At 40.9% G+C, this 20,145-nt stretch overlaps 1 protein-coding gene across 4 annotated transcripts in view; it reads right to left on the reverse strand.

The window, feature by feature from the left end:
* Positions 1–4,265: 4,265 nt before the first annotated feature.
* The window catches only part of SYT1 (synaptotagmin 1), a 335,884-nt gene continuing 320,004 nt past the window's right edge, over positions 4,266–20,145 (reverse strand). For all 4 annotated transcript variants that reach the window (XM_083463109.1, XM_083463106.1, XM_083463108.1 and 1 more), the window contains exons 9-10: positions 8,310–8,443; positions 4,266–7,501 (exon numbers count right to left, since the gene is read on the reverse strand). In XM_083463109.1, coding sequence (XP_083319235.1) covers positions 7,295–7,501; positions 8,310–8,443 — 341 coding nt within the window. In that variant the 3' untranslated portion in view covers positions 4,266–7,294. The remainder of the gene's footprint in view (positions 7,502–8,309; positions 8,444–20,145) is intronic.

A 20,145-nucleotide genomic window follows, 5' to 3' on the forward strand; every position in this document is an offset into this window, starting at 1 on the left:
TGGGAAATGATCTACATGCTTGTTGCAGCTCTCAAATAACTGCAGCAAGTTGTTGAAGCAGGACTTCCTTTTACAGAAGCAATGCTAATCCCTGCTCAGCTCTGCTATATGTTTAATGAGTCTAACTTTAATAATCCTTTTCCCAATTACCTTGGACAGATGTTATACTAATGGATCTATAATTTCCTGGCTCCCCTCTGGATCCTTTTACAAATGATGTTATGTTTGCTACCTTCCAACCTGCTGGTAAAGAGTCTGATTATGTTGACAAATTGCATATTGTATTACAAAACAACACAATTCTTAAAAAATCTAGTACAGGTTATGGTGCATGTCACTGAGACCCAGGTGTTTGTTAATTTTTAATTTCTCATCCCTTTGCTACCATCATTAGAGTTTGATTTTCAAGTTTCCTGGCCTGCTACAAATGTCAAATTTATGGAACCATCAATTCCTGTTAATATATATATATTTATTTCATTGGTCCCAGGGCCATCTTTGGCATATATGATAGTAACAATACACCCCAAACAAACTTGTAGCTGTCATGAAGTAGTGATCCTGTGAGCAAGTATCACTGGGTGGGGCCCCTCAGGTAGCTGGTAACAATTAGTCCCCAAAGTGGGAGCATGTGATGGCGCTGGCTGGTTGCCAGCATTCCCCAGCCCCTATAAATCTTTAAGTTAACCTGCTGGGGGAGGGAGAGAACATGCTGTGTTTTATACTTGCTGTTTGATGTCCTGTAGCTGGTGCCAGAGAAGAAGCCAATAAAGCCTGGTAACCCGTTTGGGGTCTGCGCGTGATTGATTAGGAGCTTGGAGTGAAGACTCGGGAAAGCGACCCCCTCCTTGACAGTAGCTCTTGATCTTTTTGTGCGGCAGTGCCTACACATTAGTAAAAGGTAAAGATAAAGGTACCCCTGACCGTAAGGTCCAGTCGTGGATAACTCTGGGGTTGCGGCGCTCATCTCGCTCTATAGACTGAGGGAATCGGTGTTTGTTCACAGTTTTTCTGGGTCATGTGGCCAGCATGACTAAGCCGCTTCTGGCAAACCAGAGCAGCGCATGGAAACACCGTTTACCTTCCCGCCGGAGCAGTACCTATCTATCTACTTGCACTTTTTGGCGTGTTTTCGAACTGCTAGGTTGGCAGTAGCTGAGACCGAACAACGGGAGCTCACCCCATTGCGGGGATTCGAACCACTGACCTTCCGATCATCAAGCCCTAGGCTCAGTGGTTTAACCTACAGCTCTACCCGCTGCCTACCTATTACCCATTGTTTTTTTGCTTGCTTCGTCTCTTTGCAGCAAGGACATAAACCTAATACCAAACAAAACAAAAAAGCCGACCCAAATAGAAAACACTACTTGTGGCTTCTCTGTGTTACCAGAACACATTAAAGGTTGAGGAGATCTGGCCTTCAAGGAAACAGCTCTGAGCATGCTCATGATACAGAGCTGTAGTTAAAGGCTTTCAGGTACCTGTAATCTGACATAGTGATAGCTGGATAGTCCTTATAACAACAGAAGGAGTGGAAGTCTTCCTAGTAGGAGATGAAAAGCCAGCTGTCTAACAGTCAATAATTCTAATATTCAAATGACACTCGCATGTTGTTGTTTTTCTCCCCAGAGACAGTAGGTGGGAAAACTTTGCTATTCTTTTGTATTAGTATCAGATGAGTGGCATGGAGAGCTGATTGCCCGGAGAGCAGAAGATTGCCAAAAATGCCTCCTCTGAGCTGATTTAGAAAAAATGCTTGATATTCTCATTGGGAAGGTTGTGCTCCAGTAGCCCTAGCAGAAGAACTTCCCCAGGTTGCAATATCTGACTATTGTTTTATGGTCTAATTCAATTGAGGTTTAAATAAACACCTAAATTTCCCGAAACACATCAATGCACTATATGAATCAAGAGTAAACATGACCTTGAAATCAGTGGGCTGTATTCAACATAGTTCTAAAGTAGAATGTTATTCCTTTCTCTCCCCCCTTGTGTACCCCTTAAATGTGATCTGGGGTTCCCCCAATCCTCCAGAGCAGATTTGGGGATGGAATAGGTTGCATGTGGGAGAAGTATGGAAAATTCCCTTGTTCTAGTGTTAACCCTTGTACTAGTGCAAACTATTAATTGAATACCACCCAAGATAATGCAACAAATTTCATACATTTAAATATGATTTTCATATTTATTTTCTTTTTTAAAATCAAAATTACCTATATGGGCTTAATAAAAACATTGACTGTTTAGAGGTAATTTTGATTTTTTGATAATTAAATAAATGTGGAAATCATATTTGAATGTGTAAGATCCATGTGATTATTAATCATTTCAATCTACACTCTGTAGGCACCAACCTTAAGCCTTGCCCCCCAGATCGTGTGCCTGGTGTTGGGATATAGCTTGTACCACTCCAGCCATGCTACTGGTTTCCATAATTATTTGGGGGAAACCATGTACTTTAAATGTATGGTGTGTATGCAGTGATTTAATTGGCATGTAAGGATTGTAGCTAAGAATCTAACTCACTGAAATTAATGGGGTTAAGTTAATAATGTCCATTAATTTCAATGAATTGACTCTGAGTAGCACTAAAGTTGGAAACAACCCTTAGTTCCCTTTTTCATTATTCCCAAACATTTTAACATAATATCATTGCATTTAAACTCAATATCTTAGGCTGGTTTTGTTTGCAAAATGGACTTAAAAGTAAAATAGGAGATGTGGGAAATCAAATCTACCATTAAAATCAACAAATTGTTGTGTCTGCAGACCTTTGGTATGCAGCTGAATGAATGAATTGACCTTGATATGTAATATGGCAATTTGTTTAGTTCCATAAATAGGAAGACAAATGTAATATTTAGGATGTTGATATATATGCCAACAGTTGGGTTTTTTTTAAAGCAAGTTACCATTTTTACTTTTTCATAGCAGACATACTCTTCTTTTTGCTTCTGTGTTAAAGCAAAGCCTTCTGTTGTTTGTGCTACTAAATGTGTATCCCTAAAAACCAGGAAATGTGGCATAGAAATGCTTTCATGATCAGATAACTACCTTCAAAAGGATGAGAGCTGAAACTGCTGGGAATACGCTCTGCTAACATGACTGTCTAATGACCCAATTTCAGCCACTTTGTGACAGGGAATTATTAATGGCCTGGGATAATTTCCCCCTCAAAGCTCCCCCCCCCATTTTATTTTGCATTCTCCTCCAGTCTATGGTTTGCCTAACTTGCATAACATCGAGCACTATACCCCTGCTTATTTATTTATCTGTTACAATTTTTCATACACCTCTCTTCCACCTCCTAACTAGGACTTCCTACCATATACCATAATTCCTAAGGGCAGTAATGACTGAGCTGTTAAGGACTGAGATTGAAGACTGGAGTGGTGACGACTTTCGTTCCTTTTCACTTTGATAACTTAATCCCCCAAATCAAGAGAGAGATATGTAAGATGATTGCATTGCATCACTTATTGCTGATACCATCCATAGCAGGGTCAACTATTTTAAACACATCCAGGAAAATGTGGAGCCATCTAGGCCATGCGGTCATGCAGTTGGGATAGCAGCTTGGAAGGGAGTCATGCTTGCACGCAATTTACCAGGACCTGCCCTGCTTTTGTCATTCAACATGCTACACTGATAATGGAGGTACACATCATTGTGGGGCAGAGTAAGAAGAATGACCCTGAAATAAAGAGTGGAATCGTGGTTCTGTGAGCTAGGAGGGATGGTAATATAAAGCCATTAGGAAAACAGATGGTGTGTGGAATGTCAGGAAAATATACTCTGGTCAAAGTCCTACTGCACGTGCATCAACAGCTTGAGCCTTTAGTCCCAGTAAGATACTTGGCAATATAACCTTTATTCTTCTCAAAACAGAAGATCAACAATATCACCAAGTATCTAGCTGGACTTGTGAATGCATGCAAGGTGATGGACCAGACTGGACCTGCCTGAGTTCGCACATGCAGTTTTTCCTCCAGCTTCGAATACATGTACATAAATCTGCATCCATGCACTTAGTATGCACCTGTTTTGCAAATGTGTATTCCAATTGCACACATGGGATATTCTCCAACATTTAGATACCCACTTGCAGCTGCATTGCAACTGTGTGTATGCACACCTCAGGCCTCAAGGATGCAGTGGAGCTGCTGGCCTGAGGGGATGACATCTGAAATGGATGAATCAGAGTTGACAGATTCCTGCCTGTTTAGTTACTAAGCCGAGGAAGAAAACCGAAGACACTCAAGGCATCAACAGGAAATAAAACATTTTTATTGAATATCTGTGTAGTATGTATGTTTTATTTTAACAACACCTGGAAAAACTCTACCGTGGGATTCACTACACAAAAGTGAAACAAAATATAAACCACCTCATCAAAACTGAATGTAAAATACAGCTAAACTTGTCAGCTCGCAGGCTACGAGCCATATGGCAGGATAGAACACCCCAAACGCTTCTACAAGATACAGAGAAAAATCCACACATAGAAACACTCAAGCAGGCAGTAAATATACACAAAGGCAACTAGGATCTTTCTACAGCATCAGATTCTAATACTTTTACACAGCTTTGTCAGAAAGGTACATGTGGCTTCTTTTGAGGATGAAAATGTCATCTTGGTCAAATAGCAGGTCTGCTCTCTGCAGAGAACTATAGTACATTAGCAACCAATTCTGTGGTGACATTCAGTCTGGCAGTGCTGGAAGAAAATGCATTAAGAATACCTTAACACAATGAATCAGTTCTGGCAGCTTGAGCCTGTAAATTTCAAGATGCGCTATTTGCTTCTTCTTTTTTGTCCCTGCTACAATGAACAACTAAAGGAAGTTACAGTGGAGCTGAAACTCTTTCCTCATAGGCTGCAAAGCCTGTTGAGCTCTTCTCTTTGGTGGGATTTGGTCCTTTTAAAAATGTTAGGTTATAAAAGTATTCCTGTAAGATTTTTCCCCTATATATACATCTTAGCTTATCTGACTCAACTATGTCTTTTTTTTCCGTTTCTTATAGAAAATAGAAAGACCTCCAGAGTGATAGATGTTTCCACTCTCATCTGTTGGGAAGCTATGCAGAAAGCAGAACACATTGCCACAAATTCAATTTGTGGCTTGGGAGTTAAAAAAACACCTCTCCACTTCTTATTGGGTGAGGTGTAGACCCACAGCTCTGAGAAAGGGGTTGTCATTCAAAAATCTGTTGCTGTTTTTTTCTTTTTAAAAATATTATTATTATTTAACTGGATTATCCACTTATTTCTAGGGAAATCCCACTTATTCCACAAAAGGGTGCTATTTTTTTTCCTTTTTCCTTTTTTTTTTTTTGCTACCTCCTTGTGTTTTTGGTGCTGGGTGGTAACTAAAAATAGAACAAGTACTTCAACACGTTATATTCACAGTCTCTTAAATAAGTATGCAAGTAAGAAAAGTAACTAAATGGAAGGTGTCTCTATTGAAGAGACCTGAGCTAAAAAAATAGTAATGCCCACGACATGATGAGATGGGATTATCTGAGATGACAACTGTCTTTATCTGTAGGACAACTGTCTTACCATCAAACGGAGGGGACAGGGGGGAGATGCGGAATATTGCACAGTGTTGACAAAATGCTGTGTGGTCCATCTGCTCTATTTTGATGCCCTTGTCCTATGCATAGCTCTTCAGTTCTGGATTGGTCCATAGGTAGGAGAACTGCTTGTGCTATACACTCCTTCGGCAGTGCAGTAGAAGGGAATGGCAGTATTTTTACAATATCACTACGGAATAAATTGATTGCTATCCACTGAGAAAAACTACAGTTTCTAAGCACACACGGCAGTCACAGTGATACACAGAGCTGTCTTTTAAGACGCTTAAATGGAATGACTAATAGCTTCATAATAGTGCCATTTACTACATAGTAACATTGAAAACATTTAAAAACTCCTCCTGAAACGAGCAACTAGTGTACATAAGAGGTTGCTTCAGTTTGCTAGAACTTGTTCTTTGTTTTGTTTCACTTTTTTTTAAAGGACAAATTAAAACTTATTAAGTATAAATAGTATATAAAAGGTCACTAGCTGTTAATCTTTTGGCTTGCTTTGAAGTGCATTCAGAAATATGGCTAATTTTTTTTTGTCCTCTTTTGATGGGATTTTACAATACTGTCTCGTCACCATGAAACTACTTTTGTATAATAAACACACACGGTGGTGATTTTTTTTTGTTTTGTCTTAAAAAATATTCTGCATTCCTTCTCATCTGGCTTAGTATAATAAAATATTTTGTTACAAAGTCTAATGTGCAAACTCATTAGGATTAGAGAATGTGAGATCACAAATGGGATTCACAGTATGCAAATTTTGTATAAAGGTGATAAACGGAGAGCGATTGGGTTTCAGGTATGTGTTTTGCCATGGTCAGTTGTAGGGGTTTGTCACTATTGCATCCTTCCCCCCTGTGATTTACCCCCCCCAATTTATATGTTCCTATATGTTGTAATTAATGCTCCCACCCTCAAAGGAATTGTCCCTTCAATTTCTAAGTGTAAAGCCATGATTTCAGTTTGTTTTTATATATATATACACAGGAAAAAATGATATATCAGCTTCTGGCTACGCTTCCTTGAGGTCAGCTTTGGAGCTGCTCAGATCATGCTAAGTTGCCCACGAGAGAAGACCACCAATGGGAATTAACCCCTCCAAGGAGTGTCATGTGAGCGTACGTCGATATTTGAACGATTCGGTTGAAAGCTCAGATTTAAGTTGTCCTTTAAGATGTCAGTGTAACACTACTAGTGCCTTAACAAGTTGGAATTTTTGCTGGAATGCAGACGATACAATAGTTAGTTACCCTATAATATATTATCAGCTCTCCTATATCTCAGTCAATTTACATAATTTAAAATAGAACATCTTATTAAAAACATCTAGATATACACAGATTAGGAAACGCTTACAACATACAAATAAACGGACTAGAAATAAATTATTATTATTTTTTTTAGCATACTGGTATGTACAACTGTGATACAATAAATAATTTCCGTCATGCTCTATCTACACATATTGCTTAAAAGAAGAGTCGATCGGAGGGCAGTGGTGAGATGGGAGGGCTGTGTAGGGCTTTCTACATTTAAAGTTGTGCAAATTAAAAACAAGATTTGAAGTACCACTGATCTGTGTTAGGGATGCATGGCTGGAAAGAAAAGGACCCATATTACTGAGGTATTTACAGATACTGGCTAAAGAGCACTATATGGGCAAATGCAGAAAGGCTTCTTTTCTCGTTTCCTTTTTGTCTTCCTACTTCTTGACTGCAAGCATGGCGTCTACCTCCTCCTCCGGCTGTAAGGTGTGCCACTGTGCAATGGGTCGCCTCGGGTTGGCCAACATGTCTGACCAATGCCGCAGCTCCGCCCCGGTGCTGTTGTAGCCCACAAAGACTTTGCCAATGGCATCGTTCTTGCCAATCTTGTCATAGTCCAAAACAGTCACAACAACTTGCACTTTCTAAAACAGGATGAGAAAGAGAAAGGTCAGGATTGAGGAAGGCAAACTGGACTGCCAAAAAAATGGGTAGACCTTGTCACAAGAAAGCTTGATGGAAAAGGTGGGTGGCAGAAGATGGAGAGTTACGTGCCTTATTTACATTAACAACCAAACTTTTTAAAAGCTTAGGGCCAATTGATGTGACTGCTCTTTTATTCATAGGGCGCTTCAATTAATTATTGCTATTGTTACTGTTATTGTTAAATACCACATTAAGGTTTTAAAATGCTGTGATGAACTTCCTGCCCTCTAGATCCTGATTTGATTGCAAGTGTTTGGTCACTTTGGTCACTTGGTAAGGGTAAACTCAATTCTAAGTTCTGCTCTATGCCTTCATATTTCAAATTTAATCATTATGCCAAATTTACTTTCATGAAGTCTACCAGTGACAGCACTTCCCATGGCCCTGACTGTGCTACAAATGAGTGTGTTTGGTTCCCTGTGTAGAATCCATCTCTTCCAAGAGACTCCTAAGCGTCAACAAATCTGTTTCCCCATCACTATGTATTCTGTTCTGAATTCACTGCTGCTGAATATTATAAAATGCCCGCTACCTATTTTTTTGCTGAAGAATTGACACTTCCTAAGTACTGTATATTTTATCATTCCCCTCTTGAAGCAGTCACACTCATTTCATGCCGCGCAGGATTCATGCCTAGGTGCTAATGAAGGCATGCACACTTGATAATTAGCAAGGTTCCTGTTAAATATGTATGAGGGCTGAGGGATGGAGTTTCAAGGCGAGGAAGAAACTGATGTCTGACATTACCTGGATTTGCTCAAATGGTACTTCAAAGCTGAAAGACTCATTGTAATAGGGATTCAGAGTGTTCTTTTTAATTGTTGTCTTCTTCTTCTTCAGCCTCTTTCCATTCTGCATCAGATGAATTTTCACATAGGGATCTGAGCAATGACAAGAAAAACAAGGCGGTTAGGAAATGGTGCCCTGGTTAATATAGTGTGTCCTCTAATGAGGATAATCCTTGAGTCAAAAGAGGAAGGAGGGGAAAAAGAGGCAGGAGACTCACAGAATGTTTCTCAAGCAAATCCATATTTATAGAAGATAAAAAATCAGGCAAAATTGTCAAGTAAATGTTCCAATAATGCAACTTTGTCAAAAGATGAGCATCCTGCAAAGTCAGGATTGTGCAAACAGTCAGAGAAGCTCCTTGTGTTAATTTGCCTCTGCATGGAAATATTTGCCTGTAGGTAGGCTGCTGAGGTGTCACTGCTTGACAGGAACACTACAAGGGCAAAATTTCTTTCCTAGATATGTGGATAACTGACCTTCCCCTATTAGTGACTGCTGCCCTACAAACTTGCAAGGCTCCAGAAAAGATTAAGTTCAGAAGCAGTGAGGGTTACTCTTCTCTCACCTGTTCCTATTAGAGATGGACTCAAAGAAGTCTACTGCGAAAGCCAGACAACACATTCAGATGAATACATTGCCCCCCCAATCTTTATTCACTTGTACCACAGGAAAACAAAGTAGTTAAATAGAATTGCATCATTCACTGCAAGAGGTGGTGATGGTTTCTGGCTTAAATGGCTTTCCAAAAGGAAAAGAGGACAGACATTAACCATGATACTTATAATGGCTACAAATGACACTTCCATGCTCCTGGGTGTTGGTAGTCTCATTACCCAAGGCAAGCTGCAATGGGCTGACAAACTCCCATCATTTACAATTACGTATGTTGAGCTGTGGTTGGACAGACAAAGTGTTGGACTAAAGGCACCTTCATCTGATTCAGCAAGCCAATTCCACTTTTACTACATTCTGATTATAAAGGGGTTTGGATGCCTCTCCTTTCATGCATTAAAATAATGTTTGTGGGGCGCGCACCACTGAATGGGCTAGCCCTGCTTCCTGATTGGACCATAGTCTCCCCCCACATGGTAGAGATCTATGAGTGTACATTAGGCCTATTGAAATTAATAGATTTGGCTACATTTCCTGGAGAGATTTCTGTTTGTGCCTAGCCCTGCTAATTCTGCACTTTTTTGTATATAACTGAATACAAAACTTAATAGTTCAACTCTGAGTAAGAAATAGTTGAATACTGGTTTGGGGAGGAAATGAAATTGACACAAGGTGCAGCAAGAAGAGAGGAGGCATCTCAGATTCTCCAATGCCCCTGGCCCCTTCAGCTTCTAAAATGGACCCTGGATTCCTCTGAACACTCCTTTATGCCTTATTGAAGCCAAAAATCTTCTATGGCTCTAGGCTGCTGGGCAACGATGTAGCTGTCCATGGCCTTCTCTGGTTCATACCCTTTGGAGGGCTCTGGGTCTACAGTGTACTGTTCCTCCAACAAATGTGGGCTGGCACTACCTGTTCACTGTCAGTGTGCAGTTGACTCCTACCCCATCATACAATCATTTTCAGTGGCTTCTTCCTGAACATCCAGTTTTGCTCTGAACTGGAAGAGTGTGTTATTGTGTAGATGTACCATGAAATAGTAAGCCATAGGGTGAGCATTAAGCCACAATCCACAGGACTTTGCTCTATAGACCTGATGGCTGCCCAGCACTCTTGGTTTGTGTTGCATTTCCTTAAAAGAAATGACGTACAACCAGATGCCTTCATCTGCCCCAGCCACAACAAAAGACGTCTCTCCCATATTGAACTCTACAGCCATGGCAGGCGTTGGAACCTTCCAACAGTTTGACTCAAGCCCCAAAGGCACACTCCATTGTTTTGCTGAGACAGACGGATGCTAGCTACAACTACATAACAGAACAATTTTGTAAGGGAAAGGAAACAGGGGAAGAGAAGTCAGCTAAATGCTTTCTAGTCTCAGCTGCTTATATACCCGAGAATAAATGAATCAGGCTAGTATTAGAAGGTAGACTGTGAAGATGTAAAACCTTGCTTGGCCTTTTCTCAACATAGTTTCCCCCACCCACACTATGACCTGAGCACCACAGCTTTGAATGACTGGTTTAAAAATGTACGACACGTTTAAATGTGTTCAGCTTAAACCTGTGAAGACAAAAAACTACACTGTTCCATTTCTCTAAAGCTCCACTGTCAGTACATCACAAGTAGTTTTAGTTTTAATTTATTAAAGCTCGTGACATTCAAGAGGTGGAGGTGGAGAAGAGTTGGAGGAGGAGGAGGAAACAACTGTTGGAGTGTTGTGGGTATCAAGCAGTTAACACTCTGTGTTAAGTGGAAAGGCTAACTCAGTATCATGCGATGAGTCAGCATCACGAGACATGGACTGTTGGCGAATTGGTCTATAGCCAACTAGTATAAAGAGGTATGGTTGACTTCCCCACACTGGATTCTCCCCTGCATGTAATCCCACCTCTGTATGCTGATTCTTGGATGTAAGAAGACTGCTTTAGGATGATGCAAGACTGCAACTGCAATAAAGCCCTGCTGAGAGGACAGTGTGTAGTCAGGCGGGTGGGGTGGAGGTGGGGGTTGGCACTGTCCTTCTATGGAAAGGGCTAAGTTGATTTTTCAGTTTCCCTGATTAATATTCACTGCACGGAAATTCAAAAGCTGAAAATGTACAATTTATATTGTGCATTACTGATTTTAAAAGAATGTCTCAAGGGAGGCTAATAAAGAAGCTTTTAAAAGCAGCAGGGTACTTGATCTGACATGCTTTGTTTTGTCAAAGTTTAGAGGCAAAGATATCAGCCATTATTTAGAGGCAAACAAAAGATTTGAGTCTCATATGAAATGAAAGTTGAGGTAATGTCAAATTGCCAGTAAATACAGTGATTTTGATCTTAGAAACACTGTTGCACGTCTTCTAAAGACAGCTCCAATACCCACAGCAAGAGTCTTGAGAAGGAATATTTAATCTCGTAGATAATAAAGAAAAAATTGTACATATGACATTCAAGAGACAAACCAGGTTTATCCGAGACAATACGCCATGGTTAAATGAGTCACCTGTATCAGCAGCATCAAATATACAGGGACAAGATAGAATCTGTGGAGTGCAGCACAATGAAAATGAAATATTCCCTTAACAAAAGCTGGAACAATGGAGCCCCTGATTGACAGTGGTTTTTAAAGTGAAACCTAAGTTGTAGGTGACCAGTACTTAATGAAGCCTTTGCAGAAATAGCAAAATTTAGAATTCATGAATTTTCACTTGGATTGAATGCCCGGAATGGAAAAAGTTGGCTAGGGTGGGACAAGATTACTACATCTGAATATTTCCTGAACACAAATATAAAGATAACAGCTTTTAATAAATGCCTGCAAGTCCCATGAACTGAGGTATCTATAGTCAAGGTATATAGCGCTTCCAGGCTGTCACATTTAGGGGTGAAATTCAATTACATCCTGGCAAACTGAGTCTGCTCAAATTAAAGATGATTTGGAATTACATTATCATTATTTTATTTCATTTATATCCCACCTTTCCTCCAGTGAACTCAAGGTGGCAGACATAGTTCTCCTTTATCCTCCTTTATCCTTTATCCTCACAACAACCCTGTGAGGTAGGTTAGGCTAAGAGACAGTGACTGGCCCAAGGTCACCCTTGATGGCTGAATGAGAAGTCTTAGTCCAGCAGTTCCCCAAAAGATTGGGGTTTGGGGTTTTTTTTGCCCTAAGCAAAGCAATAGGTAAATGCATTGGTAAGTGTAGGATAATGCTTGATGTAGCATTGTTAATCTCCACACCAGGGGTGTGCAACCTTTAAGACAAAAAGAGCCACTTGGACCCGTTTCCGAAGAAAAAAAAACTGGGAGCCACAAAACCATTGTGACATTTAAAACAAATATATCTCCGGAGCCGCGATCTGACAGCGGGCAGGAAGGTGATGTCGGGACGGTGCGTGACTAACGCACGCACCGCCCCCATGCGACATCACAGCCAGTACAGCGCCCGCCACAGTGGGGAGTGTCGGGGCACACAATGCGCCTCCTCCCCTCGCTAGTATCCGCCCCGGAGCCGCGGCAAAGGTGTGAAAGAGCCACATGCGGCTCCGGAGCCGCAGGTTGCAGACCCCTGCTCCACACCAACAAAACAGGAGAAATGCTCATTAAAGAGGTTGCCTGGGCATGGCCACAGACAGCTCTAGATCATTATTTTGTGAGTTGGAAGTGGGTGGGTTGGTCTTCACCTATTAATGAACCTTCCACATCAATGTTAACTTGTTTGCTTTGGGCAACGCAGCTCAGGACTGCCTCTTAGCACTGCTTTGTTCTAATGCCTGATTAGTAGTTGCAGCACAATCCTAGGCATACTTATTAGTGATGGCACAAAAGTTCTTAAGCATCCCATTTCATAATACAAATCTGAAATGGTCATAAAGTTATATTCTGAAAACACAACCCTTCCTTCCCAGAATCTTCTCTAGGTCAGGTAAACATAGATAAGGTCATTAAGTTCATAGATAAACATAATGGGGACAGGAATCAGGTTCCCATTCTGAGGGCCTCAAATTTCAATAGTGAGACAACAAAGGGCATATATTTTGAGAAAAACAAGAGGCAAGGAAGAGGCAGCTGACCGGCTGCGCCAAAATTAAATGGCCTGCGGCCACACCCACTCTAGCCACAGATTAGCTGGGGCTGTCCACAGCACAGATGATGTGGGCGGCTGTGACGTGGGGGGGGGGGAGCAGTGTACCTCCCCCTACGCCGGAAAACTGTTGAGGCTTGGCTGACTGGCTGCAACTCCATACACCAGATAAAAGGTGAACAGACTTTTCCCTCAATCATGCCAGTAGAGGAAAATGGCACAGAGTTGTCTACCATTGCTCCTCAAAGGACTATACAGCCAGCCAGGGCTTTCTAGGTAACAGACAGTTGGCAAATGATCGTGTCCACTGTACAGCAAAGCCATTATGTGTTGTGTTAGGACATTTCCACTAACTGTTTGATACCAACAGCATCTGTCATGCTTTTCCTTTTCTGCAGGAAGCCAGACATTGGACAGAGATGTGGTTGTGGAATTGCTGGCATCACGGCTCCCCACAGGGCGAAATGTTGTAGGAATCTCTTTCATATTTACTTGCTTTCAGATCTGTCTGAGAGTGTGTTTTCCTTCTTCATTTCTTTCTCCCATGGATTTCAAAACAGACTTACTTCAGGGCTAGCAAACCTCGCTCCTGTGAGAGGATGACTCAGTGTGCTGTTCATGGCTTTCAAGCCATGGATAATTTGCCTTTAACGTTTTCCCTCCTGTGTGTTTTCATGTGTGGGAAGGGATAATTAAGGCCTCGGAAATAACCTCTAATGAGTTTATAGCGATCACATGCGTGGGTTGTCTGAATCAATATTCGTTTGCACAAGGAAACCCTCAGAATGGGAAGGAAAACTGGGGGCAGAGGGGGACTGAACTCTCTGGGGAAGCACAGCAGCAATGGAAGGCAACTTTTCACAGAAACTGTGCAGGAGCCAGAGTGCTTCCAGATTGCATAAGTGTTATTGTCTGCTTATACTAAATCACAGCATTGTATGCTTTGCTTTCTGTGACAAAATGAACATGCGGATGACAAAGTGTTGCACCTGTAATGGCTGATGGTGTCTTAGGGATAAATACATACCCTCCAAAATTTATCCAGTGAAAATAGGGACGTCCCATTTCATAATGGTAATTTTACTATTTATACCCCACACACCTTACAGGGTTGCCCCAACCACTCTGGGCAGCTTCCAACACATATAAAAACATAATAAAACAATAAACATTTTTTTTAAAACCCTTCCTTATACAGGATTGCCTTCAGATGGTTCAGGGGTCGGATAACTCCATACCCTCCAACATTTCTCCAATGTTAAATAGGGACATTCCAGGATCAAATCATAACCTGGGACAAAACCTTCTCTAAATCAGGGACATTCCTGGAAAATAGGGACACGTGGAGGGTCTGTAAATACACACTAACATTCTATCTAGAAATATATTTATTAGTCTAATCACACACACACAGCATTTTGGTGACTAAAGCTATGACATAAAGGAGCAAAACTATGGAATGGGGTATATTCTTCCTTCCATAAGCAAGGTGGGCTGGCTACTAAACTGCCTGCAAAGCTCTGATTCCTGATTCATTTCCTATTTGGAGAGCCACTTCAGACATTATGGGATGTATTAAGAGGGTGAGGGGAAAGCATGACATTAGGCAATTCACTGGGAAAGTTGGGGGAGTAGAAGACCAAGCATATTTCTTTGTGCTTCCTGCATAATGTCTGATGCAGACACCAAGCGCATTTCTTCTGTGGTGAGATGCATAAACTTACCATACACAGATATAAGACATTTACACTAACTCTGTGGAGGAGCAACACCATTTCAGATGTTACATTGAAAGCACAAGTACAGGTTTTTATGCTTTCTGTCCACCAAGGCTTGTAATGCATTGTAATCCATCCAAGGTCTGCCCCTGCATTTGTTTAAAACTCCATATACTTTGTACCTGAGGAGAATTTGTCTGCCTAACATACAAGGGCACATCTCTGGCTTTCCCTGCCTCCCACTCAGCATCCTTTTGCACACACGACATTCCATCTAGAAGAGCTAACACACCTGGATTGTGAAACTGGAACAGTGTCAGGAAAAACAATGTTATAAAATTGACAAAGAGTCAATGATCTTCCCTTTGGAGAATTTCAGTCAGGGATTGTTAACCGCAGACTGTCAAAACAGAATGGTTCATAATGGCCTAAGGCTTATTCTAATAGTTCTATCCACAGGATTTCACCACTTATAATATTTCATTACACAAGCAGAACACTACAAGTATGGCAGTGCAAAGGGTGAAGCTGTTTAAAAGGAAAGCAGCAGGCAATCTCCTCTTATTTCTCCCCTTTCCATCAAATGCATCACAAAAATAAAAGATTGGTCTCCTGAGAATCTTGCCAGCCCACTATAAACTACCTACACTTAGCAAAATAAATTTTAAGTGAAATAGATTGGAATAAAGCCATAAGCAATTGAGAAACCTTCATGCTTTAATCCAGAGACAACACTTCAAGTACAAAAGGAAAGCAGCCCAATTGCTATGAAAATGTGGTTATAATAAAATTCTGCAGTGTAAAGCAATAAACCTGTCTCCACTCATCAACCAGGAAACAGGCCCCAGTGTTCAAAATTGACATGGCTGCTTGTCAGTCATGCCTTGAAAGTAGACAGAAGGGAGAAAAGGCAGGAGTGGGTGAGAAACATTTCACTTTCCAAACTCCGGTGTGTAGATTAAACTAAATGTGGATTTTTAAAAGCACTTTTATGCAGGATACTAATGAAGATACAGTGGATTAATAATGTTCCAAATAACCATACAAAATAATCTATGTCCTAAATAAATGACTTGGATCCTAACTTTGCTTCTGTGGATGGAAGAGATCATGTTCATTGAACAGAGCTTTCACGACTTGCCAATCCTCCTGCAGTTCCCCCATCCCAAAATATTCTCCTAGGGCCTAGTGACACTTGTAAATGGTGTGGGATATAGTACACAAACATATACAGGACTTCCGGAACGGATTATGTTCAAGACCCAAGATACTACTGTATAGAAAGATAGATTTTAAGCTAAAGGAATCTTGGCATTTTCAAATTCAGTTCAAATGAGAATTCAGGCAGTGTTGAAGTGGAATGTAAAAGTGAACATAAATATGTTAATATATGATATATACACCAGTATATTAATACTAGTGTTCACATGTGTCTTGAAGTTTCAACGCTGCCTGAATTTTAATTTAAACCGAATTTGAAAATATGTAATTGAAATCACCACATAAATATTAGTGTCAGTACAAGACTGGAGGTTTATCCAGTGGCCCAATCTTCAACTTACCACTCATTTCATCGGCAGCTGAATAACACCCAAATGGTGGGGACACAATCTTTTAGCGCACTGGCTTTGCACTCAGATGTTGTTTGAGCATAAAGAAAGCACTCCCATATGGGCACTTGCTCTTCCCTCTCTCATCCATGCACCCACTCGTTTGCATTGGTGGTAGCATGCTGAATCTGTGCAAGGATGCCTATGGCTAGCAATGAGCCCAGTGGTAGATGGGAGAGGAGAATGAGTGAATTTCAAATGCAATGGATACATAGCCTGAGTACCCATCCAGGGATATGTGCTAACACCTGAACAAGGCTCATATAGTGCTTACAATTCAGAGCTGCAACCTAGTTTTGGTTGCTAGCACAGAATCTCTGGTGAGAAAATGGTCCTGTGAACATGCTGGTGCTCTAGCCACTCTCAGTGGAATATCTGGCTGACTGGAAAAAGGTCATTCTTAAAGAGTAAGGGACATGATTCATTTAGTACAAGCAAGCATTCCTATGACTTGCTCCAGACAAAAATAAGAAAGAGTATAATAATAATAATAATAATAATAATAATAATAATAATAATAATAATAATAATAATTTTTATTTATACCCAGCCCATCTAGCTGGGCTTCCCCAGCCACTCTGGGTGGCTTCCAACTAAATATTAAAATACAGTAATGCATCAAACATTAAAAGCTTCCCTAAACACCTTAAAGACTAACAAATGTGTATTACACGTGATCGTGGGTATGTGGGTATGCAGGTGTGTATGCACATAAAGAAATGGGCACTGAGAAACAAACTGTAAACACTGAAGTCAGAAGGAAATGAAGTGTAAATAAAAATAAAAATAAAAATAAAAATAAAAATATTGTCAGTGACCATTATGTAATAGCTTAAATGTCATCCATGAAAGCTTCAGACATAATACATTTGTTAGTCTTTAAGGTGCCATGAAAATATTTCTTTTATTTTCCGCAATAGGCTAACATAAGTACCCCGCTGGAAATTGTTGCAAACAATAAGAGGTGATATTTTTACCCAACCGTCCTCTGCTGAGGCAGGAACTGGTGGGCTTTGAGAATTACCGTATTTTTTGCACCATAACACTCACTTTTTTCCTCCTGAAAAGTAAGGGGAAATGTCTGTGCGTGTTATGGAGGGAATGCCTACAGGTGGCATGCCTACGGATTTTCCTCCTCTAAAAACTACGTGCGTGTTATGGTCAGGTGCGTGTTATAGAGCGAAAAATACGGTATATACGATATAAATATTCAAAACGCAGAAAAGGAGTTAAACATTCCATGCATGTAATTTTGAAATGACACAGATTCCAACCACAAAGGACAAACCATCTGTAATATTGTTCAAATTTCCATAGCCATTCTTGTATTGACAAGGTTACTGTTTTATTGACAAGGTTTGTAAGCTTCGGTAAACATGCAGCTCTTTGATGTCTGACAATGTGGTCAAAAGTATCAAATAAAAGACACTTCTCTGTAGAAAGAATATAAAATACAGGCATAGCATTTCTTCCTGAAGCATCTGTGACTGAAGAAATTCAGAGTTTCATCCAGCTCAGTTATGAATTTCTCAGCAAGCAATGCCACATTTTAGGTTAGGAGCAGTATAACAGATTATTCAGAAAGATGTGCATCTCCTTTTCAATCTCAGACATATACACAACATTTGCATGAAGTGAGGTCAGGGCTATTGTTTTCCTTAAAGTTGTGCTTCTCTCTCCCCCCTCCCCTGCCAAGCCAATTAAATGAGTTTCTAACCCAGAGCTTTCCAAACTATGTGTCGTGACATGTTAGTGTGTCGGCTGCAGTGTGTAGGTGTGTTGCACGAATGCTCCCAGCATCCCTTCCAGGGCTGGAAAGGGGTTAGTTTAACCTCTAGTAAAACTGAATTACTGTGTCATGAAACGATGCATGTCGAAAAAGTGTTTCACCAACATGAAAAGTTTGGAAAGCTCTGTTCCAACCAGTAAGGCAATGCAGTTGTGCAAAACAGCTAACTTCAATTACTCAGGCATACTGCTAATGCCCTCACAGCTTCCTAACTCAGCATCTATATATGAAGCAACTCATTGTTCTGTTTGGAAAGCAGGAGGCTGTGAAAAGCTATGCAATTCTGTGAACAGGACAGGCTTATTGATGACCTCAAAAAGATACACACAGCTCTTGACATTTGCTAGGAAGATGGAAAATCCATTATGCCTCAGCACTCGGGTCCACTTAGTAATTCACAGTTAAGTGCAAGACAAGTTTCCTGCCTCCTACACAGAATGGATGCAGAGTGATTATCTATAGGTTATCTATAGATTATCTATCTATTCAGGGCAAGATCAAAGGAAAGCGCACAAAGTGCACTTGTAAATGTGCTGCCTGGGCATAAGCCCCATTGAATGGACAGGTGAACATGCATAGGATTGCATAGTCAGTGGCTTAGGCTGCAATCCTATGCCACAGGGTGGAGAGAGTGTAGCCCTCCAGGTGTTTGGGGCAGAGATGATTAGCCATTAAGCAAAATAAGCACATGCTTAGGGCATCAAAGGGACGCGGGTGGCACTGTGGGTTAAACCACAGAGCCTAGGACTTGCTGATCAGAAGGTCGGTGGTTTGAATCCCCGCGACAGGGTGAGCTCCTGTTGCTCGGTCCCTGCTCCTGCCAACCTAGCAGTTTGAAAGCATGTCAAAGTGCAAGTAGATAAATAGGTACCGCTCTGGCGGGAAGGTAAACAGCATTTCCATGCTATGCTCTGGTTTGCCAGAAGTGGCTTAGTCATGCTGGCCACATGACCTGGAAGCTGTACACCGGCTCCCTTAGCCAGTAAAGCAAGATGAGCGCCACAACCCCACAGTCGGTCACGACTGGACCTAATGGTCAGGGGTCCCTTTACCTTTACCTTTAGGGCATCAAGGGAAGAGGGGCACCACAGAAATCTTCCACTGCCAGATTTACCATGGACCATATGGTGCAGCTGATAAAAAAGGCTCTCACAATAAATGAAAAAAATGCATACTATATATACACAATAATAGCAAAATAATAACAACAACGTAGTAATATTCAAGATTAATGATATACATTAATCTTGGGAATACAACAAAATTAGAATCTGGTAACGTAAACTGCCACTCGGTCCACCAAGGCTCACATGTTTACATTTTGAATTAAGATATATATTGGGGGCATCAACATCTTTTAAGTGCTTAGGGCCTCTAAAGTTCTTAATCCAGTTCTGGTTTGGGGGACCAATTCCCACCAGTCCCAGAAAGTATGGGCAATGGTCAGGAATAATGGGAGATGTGAGGCCACAGTTTCCCCACCCTTGCTATACCAACATACCTGGAAGTAAACTCCATTGAACACAATGAGACTTCCCTTTTGAGGAGACACATACAGGATAGCACTGCAAATCTTACATTGTATTATATGGATGGCAAGGGGGGAAAGGCAGAAATTGTGTGTGATAATGTGGTCAGCAGATTATGCCTTCATGAATCTTAGGATGTCTCAAATTCTTCCAGGCATTCAGTGACACAAATGGATTCCGGATTGGCACGTAACAGTTTTGCTACTTGCTGTACATCACTTTCACTGAGGAGGCGTTGAAACGTGACATAAGGCATCAGAAACATGAAGGTACATGATAGTTTTCAGCTCAGATACCTGCTACAATTTAAACAGCAGATATCCAATTCGGTGCAAAAGTGGGTGAGCAGGCAGAGCTCGTGGTTCACTGACTACCTTGATTAAATTTGAAGAGTTCAGCATACTCCTGTCTGCTGCTCAGTTGAGACAAGATCTTGACATAGTCTAATCTAGGAGCCATCTG

Source organism: Podarcis liolepis, assembly GCF_965112155.1.
Source record: "Podarcis liolepis genome assembly, chromosome: 10".
NCBI lineage: Eukaryota > Metazoa > Chordata > Lepidosauria > Squamata > Lacertidae > Podarcis > Podarcis liolepis.